This window comes from Pinus tabuliformis, chromosome 6 (assembly GCF_031772625.1).
Source record: "Pinus tabuliformis cultivar Carrire ecotype Pingquan chromosome 6, CPIR1, whole genome shotgun sequence".
NCBI classification, from domain to species: Eukaryota; Viridiplantae; Streptophyta; class Pinopsida; order Pinales; family Pinaceae; genus Pinus; species Pinus tabuliformis.
This window is the reverse complement of record NC_142292.1, coordinates 369,551,128-369,563,813: the sequence shown is the minus strand read 5'-3', so window position 1 is coordinate 369,563,813 and position 12,686 is coordinate 369,551,128. Positions and strand designations below refer to the sequence as shown.

At 36.7% G+C, this 12,686-nt stretch overlaps 1 protein-coding gene across 5 annotated transcripts in view; it reads left to right on the top strand.

Moving 5' to 3' along the window:
* Window positions 1-807: 807 nt before the first annotated feature.
* Window positions 808-12,686, top strand: part of LOC149258832 (Oxidoreductase family protein) — a 112,453-nt gene continuing 100,574 nt past the window's right edge. Inside the window, exons 1-2 of one of the 5 annotated variants that reach the window (XM_089416498.1) lie at window positions 808-1,050; window positions 4,163-4,333. In XM_089416498.1, coding sequence (XP_089272624.1) covers window positions 886-1,050; window positions 4,163-4,333 — 336 coding nt within the window. In that variant the 5' untranslated portion in view covers window positions 808-885. The other 4 variants (XM_089416485.1, XM_089416489.1, XM_089416517.1 and 1 more) reach the window with 4 other exon arrangements.

The following is a 12,686-nucleotide window of genomic DNA, read 5'->3' as shown; positions in this document are numbered from 1 at the left end:
TAATGTCATTACAAATTGGATTCATAGCCCTTAACATCACAATCTTGTTGAGCCCTCAAACTTACTTAGGCTTAGATTTAAACAATAACACATTAAATCAACCACAAACAATGCATAGTACATAATATTGTATAATAAAAAAATATACAGTAGCAATGTGCAAAACAACAATAACAATGACATTACCACAACTTGACTCGTACTTAAAAAAAAATTATATTATTATAAATTATGATTCATCATATTTATTTAAAAATAAAGCAAATTAAATTTATTTTAAAATGTTACCCATTTTTTTTTAATATTATTGTTATACGGTATTCCACTAGTGAAATGAGATACTATGTCATATTAAAAATAATTACAAAAACTAAATTAACATCCTATTGGAATTTTCTAAAGAAGACAAAAATAAAAATTTATTGGATTTTTGTACACATTATAAAAAGACGAAAGAGTCCAAAAATACCTACATTAATAACATAAAGCATATGGCTGTACCTGGATTTTGCGATCTGGATCGAGCCAATATTGTGTTTCCTATGAGCGAATCTACTTGGTCATTTTCTGTCACCGTAGGTTTTTTTTGTTCCGTCGGTGGGAAAGTACTTGGTCACGTTCTCTTCCCGCGGAGGGAATGTACCTGGTCATATTACTGCTGGAGGGAATGTACCTGGTCATATTCTGTCACCGTAGTTTTTGTGTCCTCGTGGGGGAATGTATTTGGTCAGGTTCTGTCAGTATGTTTGCTGTTGTACTTAATTTTTATTTTTTTCGTGAACGTATTTCTTTTAACGTGCCATAGCTGGCGGTTGACACATCCCATAAAAATGTTGCTGAACGGCCCCCAAAGGCCTAATAGTTTCAGATCAATACGAAGTGGGGATGGAGCAGAGGTATGGTATAATTGGGGTGGGGATGATGGGCAGAGAACACATGTTAAACTTGGCACATGTTGATGGAGCATCAGTTGTTTGTGTTGCTGATCCTCACTTACCATCCCAACAAGCTGCTATGAACTTGGCTTCTCCTTACCAGTGGCCTTTAAAGGTATTTTTATAAGGCTATCATAAGCATTTTAGTCTGATTATTATCCTCCCTTATCAAGTTGCTATAAACTTGGCCTCTCCTTACCAGTGGCCTTTAAAGGTATTTTTTTTAAGGCTGTCATAAGCTTTTTAGTCTGATTATTATCCTCCCTTATAAAGCTGCTATGAACTTGGCCTCTCCTTACCAGTGGCCTTTAAAGGTATTTTTTTAAGGCTGTCATAAGCATTTTAGTCTGATTATTATCCTCCCTTATCAAGCTGCTATGAACTTGTCCTCTCCTTACCAGTGGCCTTTAAAGGTATTATTTTTAAGGCTGTCATAAGCATTTTAGTCTGATTATTATCCTCCCTTATCAAGCTGCTATGAACTTGGCCTCTCCTTACCAGTGGCCTTTAAAGGTATTTTTTTAAGGCTGTCATAAGCATTTTAGTCTGATTATTATCCTCCCTTTTCAAGCTACTATGAACTTGTTCTCTCCTTACTAGTGGCCTTTAAAGGTATTTTTTTTAAGGCTGTCATAAGCATTTTAGTCTGATTATTATCCTCCCTTATCAAGCTGGTATGAACTTGGCCTCTCCTTACCAGTGGCCTTTAGAGGTACTTTTTCTAAGGCTGTCATAAGCATTTAAGTCTGATTATTATCCTCTCTTATCCTCCCTTATCAAGCTGTGCGCCTGAAATCTCAGATGCTCAGAATTATGATGAACTTGATGAATCTAATGCCAGATAGGGTGTCAATCCAAATCCTATCCTACATGGCTACATGAAAAATTCTACCTAACCGAAGGGGCAACAAACTTCTAGGTATCCTACATAGCAACTTCAAATGAAGAACCCATAAATCCTAAAGAGGTGTAACAAACTTCTAGGTTTCTCACATCCTCCTTCAAATGAAGAACCAATAAATCCTAAAGAGGTGTAGGGAGAGAGGATATATCACATAGCCCAAATGTGCCTTGAAGAAAAAGTAAATGATGAGTAGATTGGAACTAATATTGGAAGAGGATCTACCAGGGAGTGCAACCTTTAGACCACCTAATTCCCCATTTTACCATTAAAATATGACTTTGAGTTGCAACGCCAATAAAGCATGGTGCTCCCTTCTCCTTAGGCATAATACACTCCTCCCAAGGAACCTAGGAAGTCCTCACTCCCTACCAAACTTCGACCGTAGAAAAGTATGAGGAGCTGCTCCAATTTCTTAAATAGGGCAATGCTAGGACGTAATAAATGTGCGAAGCTTGTAAAATTCTTGAAACAACTGTTGGTTTCATGCGAAGGGAAGATCTTTGTATTGCTATATAAGAAGTTTTCATTGAAGGTTTTGTAGGCACCACTATGACATATAAACAATTGAAAGAGCTATTCCAAACAAGAGCCCTAAGTACCAAACAATCAACATAGGTTTGACCCAAGTCCATAGCAACGGGATCCGAGTTGGAGGATCATCAATCTTGACCAACCAATAGCTAATTTTTCGCTCACTAACCATTGCCTAGAAGCACTACAAAAGAGATCCAAAGAACTCCTGGTAACCTTCATTGATATTTGATCTACCTGAATCGAGAAAAGAGAATCATCAACAAAATGGTTATTATTTATGAACCATGTCAAACCCATTTGATAAAGAAATGCTTGTAGTCTTCCTTGCATCTAAGTCGATTCTAAACAATCCAAGGCATCAACAACTAGTACGTACAAATAAGGGGAAAGAGGACACCCTTGCTTTATCGAATGATGAAGCAATATGTAATTTATCAAGGTATAGTGCACATAGTCCAAGGCATCAACAACTAGTACGTACAAATAAGGGGAAAGAGGACACCCTTGCTTTATCGAATGATGAAGCAATATGTGATTTATCAAGGTATAGTGCACATAAAAAATGCTTAGGCATTGGAAAAGAGAGTACCCGCCAAGGCATCATAGTCGGAATCAAATCAAAGGTGCTGAATCATCTTCGTAAGAAAGGACCAATCAACCTTATCACATGCCTGGTCAAAGTTGATTTTAAGAAATAAAGAGTCCTAGCTAGTGTTTCTATCCCATTCCATAGCCTCTCATGAAAATATCATTGTTTCAAGATGAATTTTCCCTAGACAAATCCCGTGTATTCTTTCCTAACAATCTATTATGCAACTCTTACATTTGGAGACCAAGCACCAAATTTTTTAGGAGATGCTAAAGAATAATGAGTCTCCTTCAGCCAATAGTGTCTCGAGATGCATTCTTCACAATCAATGTAATAACACTTGACCGAGGTCCCATTCGTTTAGACCAAGTGGTTGGGATAATGGTTTGTTATCCCCTCCACCCAGTGTCAATTTCTGCAAGCAACTTGTTGGCTTGTTGTGATAAGGCTCGAAGAGTAGGTGACCCCTAGATAGAGCTCTCTAATAGGGTTCATGACATCTCGACTCTTGCTAAGTCATAAGTCATTGGTATATATAGCTTGAAAGCTGTTGGATATACTCTTGTTGTTATAGTGGTAGCAAGTAGGTTTGATCTTGGGCCTTGCCCGGGTTACTCCAACGAGTTACTGATTCACCATCATTAAAAGAAAAATAACCCCTTGACCAAGAGAGGTTGGCAGATTGCCAAAGGAGAAGGCTTCATTGGCCATACAACAAATGCCCCCCAACAATGTCCTACATTGCCTTGAAGAATTCACATGACAATTGATCAATGTTGGGTGACATACCATTCTTCATAGAGGTAAGGGCCTCAAATAGTTCGTCATTAGAGAGCACAACATACAATCAATCGCTGTCTGCCACACTGACCTTCCCATGGATGAGTTGGCTAATCTGGTGGGATGCTGCTTTTTTTTCTCCTTTTTTTACAGAGTTTAGCATGTATTCTCTGAGAGAGTAGAGTAAGATAAATGGAATTTCAAATTCATTGTTTTCTTCAAAAGCCACTTCATCCATAACTCATCTCTCTCATCAGAACCCAATTTCTGTGACACGTTTAAAATTTGTTTACCAGAACCCTCTTGGTATAATTATAGTTTTCATTTTCCAAGTTGTAACCATGACGCTTTGAAACTTTCTTACTATGTTTTAGTGTATCTGATAAAACTTCATACATATGTAACTTGGGATATTTACAGGTATTTTCAAGTCACCATGAGTTGTTGGACAGTGGGTTGTGTGATATTGTGGTTGTTTCTACACCAAATATGACTCATTATCAAATCCTCATGGATATTATAAGCCATCCGAAGCCTCATCACATACTTGTAGAAAAGCCTCTCTGCACCAAGGTAGAGGATTGCAAAAGGGTAAATGTTCTTTCCTTCATTCCTATGATCAGAAATTGAATTTTGATATATTTTTGCAGAAGTAAAAAAAGGGAATCATCTAGTTTCTCTCTTACAAAAATCAGGAATCATAGATGGCCAGGCAAAGTTTGAAAGGATAAGGGTTTCTTTGCATCTAAAATATATATATATTTTTTAAAACTGAATGTACTGATTAAGACCAATTGAGATCCACATAGAGTAAAATCCACAGCTTGATAAAACATATTAATTTTCATGTAGAGTATTAATTGTAAGCTGGAATTCTCTCCGTACCTGTTTGAACTGCGTACCTTGATGTTGCTTGACATCTTCTTCCTTCAAGCATCTCTTCAAACTTGTTTCTTGAAAGTAAACCCCATATGTTTGTACTCACATCTTCCTTGCTTTTCAGGGCTGTATTTAACATCGTTACGTGACAATTGAAACAAATTTAATGAAATTTTCAGACTTTACCTATTAATGTTCTATATTAAGGCATGATTACCTGCCTTGCAGCTCTTTTGAGTTATGCTTCTGTGCTTGGAATTTTTACTTTCAGATCCTTGATTCTTTGAATCTTTTATGATGGGTCTGCTTCTCAAGGTACACAAATCAGAAGCAAATTCTAAAAATGTCACAGGAATATTGCAATTAATTGAAGTACCTTGATGAGTCCTGCAACTTGGGGATTGCTTTCCTTGACAGCCCACAACTACAACGTTATATACAAATATATAAAGAAGATGTGCAAGCTGGCATGCAATACAACCCTCTCAGATTCTAGGGGTGATTGGTAATTTGGTGATGCACCTTTCACATCAGTTTCCCTTCTTGAGTGAGGTGATAAACATGCGCACCTCAAACTTCCCATGCAGACAAATCACACATGGTTAGTGCTATGCCATCATACATGTGCCCAAAACACACATGGTCCTATTGCACTAATTTGTGGTTCCACTACTGTAGCATATCTATCACACCCCATCTCAGTCAATGGCTGATCTAGAGGGTTGGATTGGTGTAAAAAAAGAGTAATGACAGGAAATCCAAAGAATCATAAAAAAAGAGGTTCTCCGCATTCAAGACCCATCAAACATCAACCCCTACGGAACACAGGTGCCCACGCTTCTCAGAGTCCCAAGCATGCAGCACCAATAGTGTCTTCCCAAGTGACAAGTTTCTGAAAGGGAAAGGAAACCAAGCTAGTGAAGGATCCCCGTCATGTGACTCCACCAAGTAAAGAGTCTGAGTTCCAGAAAAAGCTTGAGATGAATACCACAAGGTAACTAAGTTGCCTGAAAGGTCAATGAGGGTACGTTAGATAGATTCCTACTTAGAAATGGAAAAATGTCACCTTGTTATGCAGCCCTTAATATTTAGAATAACAAGGATTGTAGGATAGTTAGGCTTGGGTATATTAACCTCCTAAGTTGGAATGTTAGAGGGCAGACTGATTCTTGCAGAAAGTGGATGACAAGGAGAATGAAAAATTTGAGTATAGACCTTAGCTTCATATGTTTTGAGAAATAAAATGCAATTGGTTTAAGCTGCAACAATGCTTAAATTGCATCTGGTGCAACTACCCTTATTTGACCTTGAACTACACGGGCGGTGGAGGAGGCTTAGCTATTTGCAAACATAATCCTAAAAAGTTATCACTCAATGGGGCTATGATCCCAGGTCTATGGTTGTTTGGTTGACTGTTTGTGGTGGTAACAAAATTTTGGGTATATAATCTTCCCCAGCCAGAGTCTGTGCCATGTAACCAACCCTAGCTCTTGGAGGACCAGGGTACTAAACAATCTGAACCATTAGTTGCAACCTCTGGTTTTGATCACAAGCAAGACAGGTTTGTCACATATTCTTTCTCAAGCACAGCGAAAATCAAGCCAATTGTAAACTACATGCATCTAGAAATTTCAACATGCAGAATTAAAAATTCATTAATCATCAAGATCTTGCATGCACAGATTATTATGACAACAGAATGAAAGATATAAATCAATTGTAACACGTTAAAATTTGCAACAGTAAATAAAAGTAATTACTTGCATTGCAGATACGAGATGAATACATATCATATTGTGTTTGATGATTCTCCAATCAACCATATGTTTGCATGACACAGAACCATCCCAAGCTGAGGGCTTTAGTGTGACAAGGGAATCTCTCATAGATCCTAATCCCAATGACTGTTGGGTTGCCAATCTCAAGTCCATACTTGGTAACATGCTAATCTAAGCTCAGGGCTAATCTTTATATATTTAAAAGATAATTGAGAATTTGCTAATCTTCTATTCTATCTAATGCATTAATGTGCTGATCAAGTTAACAAGGGGTACTCAAGCAAGATGTGTACTTCATGTTTCTGATGAAATTGTTAATTTTCCACTGTTCTATGCTTTTACAATCACTTTAGCCCAATCTTTTCTTCAATTAGCAATCAAATTTAATCTTCCAATGTTAAATAGCAATTCTAGATAGAACAATAAATGCTATGACAGTAGAAGGCAATCAAGAGCAATAACAAGAGACACCAAATTTGGTCAAAGGCCAGGGAAAAAACCCACAAGGGGGAAAACCCTTTCAAATTCTTCTTCTTATTAGATTGTCATTAAATGTCCAGCAAAGAGATACAATGATCGAATTCATCAACCAAGAGTCAAAGGTCAACAACTTTGACTTTCCAATAAACCAATATCCAAAATCCAAGAGATGAGCCCAAAAGTCAAATCTGGTCAAAGTCAACAGCAGTCAAAGGTGCCCTGAGTTCTAACCAGTCACAAGTCAATGGTCAAACAGCCTCCGAATGAGCTCGATCAAAGGTCAAAATATTCAGCCTCTTTCGCTAGTCAAAGTCAAGTCAAAACAGTGCCAAAACTGCCCGGTCAAAGGAGAGAGAAATTGCAGTCAAACCTGTGGTCAACAAAAGTCAAACTTCCCAGAAAGCCTCAATCTTTGTGCCAAAGAATGTGGCCTCCCAAAACCGAAATTTTGCAAGTCAAAGGGGGTCAAAATGTGAAGTCAAACTTGGTCAATGGCTAGTCAAACTCTCTCAGTAGAAAAGTCAATGCAGAATTTCAGATTAGCCTCTATCCCTTCGCACATGTGAGCTCGGCTGCCTTGCTTCAGACCTGTACAAACCAATCCAAGAAGGAGAGAGAAGAAGAAGATGAGTTGATGTGATGTCCAAATGAGGTTGACTTGTCGTGTATTTATATGCTTTCTTGGAGACCCGATTTGACCTTTAGGACAAGCTGTACTTTTGTGAACATGTGGGTTTTCTCATTAAAAAAATTATTTTCTTTGACCAAATTAAATTCTTCCAAGGGCAAAGAGGGTCTTATCTGGATGAGGAAGGTTGTCCAAAGGAGGGAATTTGTCCCTGAGCTACCAAATTAACAGAAATGAATAAAGTTGTGCTTCAAAGAACATTCAATTTGGTAAAATTCAGTTTAGTATAATGACCAATTCAAGTAACAGTCAATTGTTGTAATATTCACTTTTATCTTCACTTTTTGCTTTTGAAGTGAAGTACTCAAGTCTTGGAGGATATTTAAGGTGTAATCTACAAGAGCATGAATCCATAATGGTGTAAGCAAGGTCAATCAAGTGAAGTATTATTTCAGTTAGACATGCTTCAATCTTCAAATGATTGACACACATCCTGCAATCCTACAAAAGAGTCATTGCTACAACTATGTTACTGTTGGTTGTGGATCCGGGTTATCTTCTTGATTTAGAGGTCTTTCTTTTAGTCGTGTTTGGACCCCAGTTCCTGACGGGGGATGTAAGGGATCTTTTCCTCCTACTATTATCACTGGGGGTCCATGGGGGACGACGACAACTCTTTGGATCCCCCCCTGTTGGGGATTTAGGGGTAGCGCCCCCGAAGATAAGTTTTTGGGAAAAATTCCTTGTACAATATTAAAATTTCATAGTCAATTTGGACCGTTCATTATCAGGTCATAGATTTGATGGTAGATATTATTCTAGGGTTTTTTTGTTTTTTGTTTTCTTTTTATCCGTTGAAGGCAACCCTCTTTTTATGAGGGAATTGTATTGCAGCAGTGTATTATTGAGATAACATTATATTTGAGAGAAAGGAGACTATGAGAGAGAGAAGAGGAGGTTGCAATGGATGTGTTTTAGGTTGTAATCCCATCATTTTGCTGGACATGATAAAAGGAAAGATTGGCTATTTCTTCATGGATGTAGTTCAAATCAAGTGAAGCACGTATATTGGTGTCTCCTCTGTATTGTTTTATTCTATATTTTATTTTTGCATTCATTTTGATTTGCGAAAATCACGATCTTTCGGCAAATCACGATTTTTTGGGAAAAAATCTTTGGATTTTTATTTATTTTTATTTTTATTTTTATTTTTTTCGTTTCTCCGATTTTTTGATGATGAGGAGGAGCAACAGGAGGAGGAGGTGACACAACCTACCCAGGCTACCCCTGTCACTAGTAGAGGACGTGGTCTACCTCCTGTAGCTCCTAGTTCTTCATCGTCTAGAGCACAACAGAGTCCACTGCCAACTCCATCGGCATCTACATCTAGAGGGAAAGGGAAAGCTGTTGCATTTTCTCGCAAGAAGGGCAAATGAAATCAATAGTATTAGACTTTAGTTATTTGGTTCATTTCATTGTATATGACATTATGACTCATGATATGAGATACATTATTATATTTTTTGTTGATATTTTGAGGCTGAGTTGGGACTCAGGAGTCAGGGCTTACTATTCAGGGCATGATTCACTGTTATGTGTGATGTAGCACTAGAAATGAGATTACATATCTTATATGTTAGTTCTTTTATCATATTTATGTGTCAATGTATTTATTTTATGTTGTAGATGCTTTAGATATTAAAAAAAATTGAAAAAATGAATATTTTTGTATTTTACGATCTTTTCCCGATTTTTACGATTTTTTCCCCTCGCCAATAATATCCCGATAACGATAACTGCAACATTGGATTTTATTGCTTTGTGATTTTGTTCCTAACAATTGGTATTAGAGACGAAGGTTTATTTGACCGATAAAACTCATAGAAATGAGGATTCTTAGTTTGAGTGGGAGAAATGGCAGAAGAAGGTTTTAGGGTGGAGAGGTTTGATGACTAAAACTACTAGCTATGGAAGATGCAAATGGAAGTTTATCTATATTATAAAAATATTTTTCTAACATTGGGATGAATAGCAAAGAAGCCAACGACTAGGAAAGACAAAGAATGGGAGATTATTGACAGAGAAGGCATCAAGAAAAATATAGTTATGCCTATAGCATTGGTCATTTTCAACATCTGAAAAGAAAAAACAACAGAGGGTTTGATGACGAAATTGGCTAAATTGTACGAAAAACACTTAGCTTCCAACAAGGTATTTCTTATGAAGTGTTTATTTAATATGAAGATGTTAGAAGGTGGGTCTATTGTTGATCATTTAAATGAATTTAACATAGTCACCAGTCAATTAAGTTTTGTAGGAGTAAACTTTGATGATGAGGTTAGGGCTCTTTTGATTTTGTGCTCATTTCCAAAAAGTTGGAATGGTTTGGTCATGGTTGTGAGTAATTATGACTTTGGTTAAAACATTTTAAAGTTTGATGATGGTGTTGGTGCTATCCTTAGCGAGGAAATGGGATAGAAAAGCACAGGTGAGACATGAGGTAATGCTTTGACTGTAGAATACAAGGGAAGACAAAGGGAGAGAGGAAAGAGCCTAGGGAATTGGTAAGAAGGTCAAGTTCAAATCTTGAGGGAGGTTAGAATGCTAACATTGTGGGAAGAAAGGAGACAAGAAGAAAGATTATTAGTCTCTAAAAGAAAAAAAGAGATGGACAACAAGAGAATAATAAGGAAGCAAATGTAGCAAGTGATGTGTTACAAGATGCTTTAATCCTTTCAATAGATAACATTGTTGATTCTTGGGTGATAGACTTGGGGGATTCATTTCATGCCACATCCCATAGGAAATATTTTCAAGATTATGTTGAAGGTGATTTTGGATAGGTTTATTTGGGTGATGATGAACCATGTAAAATTGTGGGAAAGGGTAAGGTATGGATAAAATTACAAAATGGAAACCAATGGTTTGTTGAAAGAAGTAAGACATGTTATTGATTTAAGAAGAAATATAGTTTCAACAGGGCAATTGGGAAGTGAAAGTTGTATAGTCACATTTACTGGAAATTCATGGAAGGTCACTAGAGGATCTCTGATAACAACAAAAGGAGAGAAGGTAGGTACATTATATTTATGTACTGGTAATGTTGACCTTTCTATTGCTTTAGCTTGTACAAGAGTGGATACAACATTGCGGCATCATAGGCTTGGGCACATGAGTGAGAAGGGGATGCAGATTGTCCACTCAAGGAAATTATTGCCAGATTTGAAGAAGGTTGATTTGAAATTTTGTGAGCATTATGTTTATGGAAAATAGAAAAGAGTTAGATTTCTCAAAGTTGGGAAGGAAAAGAAGAGTGAAAAGTTAGAGCTTGTGCATATAGAGGTATGGGGACTGACTTAATTATCATCTCTTGGTGGCTTTTTATTATTATGTTACTTTTATTGTTGATGCAAGTATGAAAACTTGGGTGTATCACGTTAGAAACAAATTTTATGTCTTTGATGTTAGTTTATGGATTTTTGGTGGCATTGGGCATGTGTTCTATCTCAATTTGTGTCTAAGAGGCTAAGGAACACGAAATCTCGAAAACCCATAAAAGGTTTAAGGAGAAAACACTTAGAGACCACTCAATTAAATTAATTGATCAATAATTAAAAAGTTCCCAAGTCTAACTTAGGAAAATTGATTAATTAATGGGCATTAATTAAGGAAATCGATTTTTTCTCTAGAGATTTCCGAAAGTGACTTTATGAATTCTAAGATGATCTGAGCTATTGATCACAATTAGATCTTGGTCGTTGATGCTCCAACGAGAGATTATAAGAGCAAGTCGATGGGATGTATATAGACACATCAAATGAGTAGTAAGGAGCAAAGCAATGCGAATTACCTAGTGCACAGTATTCAATGAGGGTAGAGTTTGAACTAGGAAAGAATCAGTGAAAGGGTTTCATCAGAGATCAAAGAAAGGATTTCTAGGGGAGATTTCCACAGAAATTTCCAGAGTCAGAGTGAAAGCCGAATTCATATGCAGAAAAGACGTACCCGTTAGTACAAATTCTCTAGTTTGCATATCTGGGCAACAAATCATCTTCCAGTTGCCGGGAATCAATTCTGGAAGGAAGAGCGAGCTTGTTTAGTGTGAGTGCAGGATCACCAAAGAGTGCATGATTAGTCAAATCAAGATCCAGTTAGCCAATGCACATTTCCAACAACTAATGCACAAAGAAGAAGGGAGTGTGAATTACTAGAGGAGGCCAAGTTGGGTTTTGCAGTGGAAACAATGAGTTTCCATGTTGAACTGCCAGTTGGAGCAGTGGAGAAAATTTTCTGGAGCTTTTCCTGTGTTTGGCAAGCGTATTATTGTACTTTCAAATTTTGTTGAGGAATAATAAAATAAACCCTCATCTGTTGCATTGGTTTTCCCTTGGGTGTTTTTCCAGGGACGTTTAGTCCAAAATATTGGTGCTAAATTTTATGTGTGTGCATCTATTTCTTAGTTCCATATTTTATTTTCACGACATATTTTATTTGTGAAGAATACATAAGTGAGTTATTTGATATTTGTTGTAAACTAATAAATTGTATTCAATTAGGAGAATTATTTTCCAGTTGGTGCATTTAAGGAAATTTCACATTTGATACTTTTAAGCGAAGTCACTTAACACGTTGACACAATAGCATGGAGTAAACGAAAACATGAGTATCTAACATGTGACGCGACGACCCCAGAACATGACAGAAGGAACACACACACACACACACACACACACACATATATATATATATATAACAAATTAGTGAATTACACACAAAAAATGAAATATAGACAAAGATTCAATTTAGAAACTAAAACATTTACATCTTTATGGTACAAATACAATCATCATTATTCTGCAATCATGAATGATACAACTAGTACTACTACATCAATGAGGATAAATTGACAAACACAAAAGAAATTTAAAACGATAAACTGCAATTGTCTCATCAAGTCATCAAAATCAAAATGTATTACAGAGATACCGAGTCAGTGTGTCACTACTACTAAAGGTGGGAATTCCAATGGAAAATACAAAACATGGTAGATACTAGAAACGTAGATCAAGATGGAAGAATCGCATAGCTCATGAGTCATCACTATCAATAGTCCTCCATGTCATCAACATCAAAATCAACATCACTATCACCAATGCTCTCTCCTCCATTGACCTCCTAT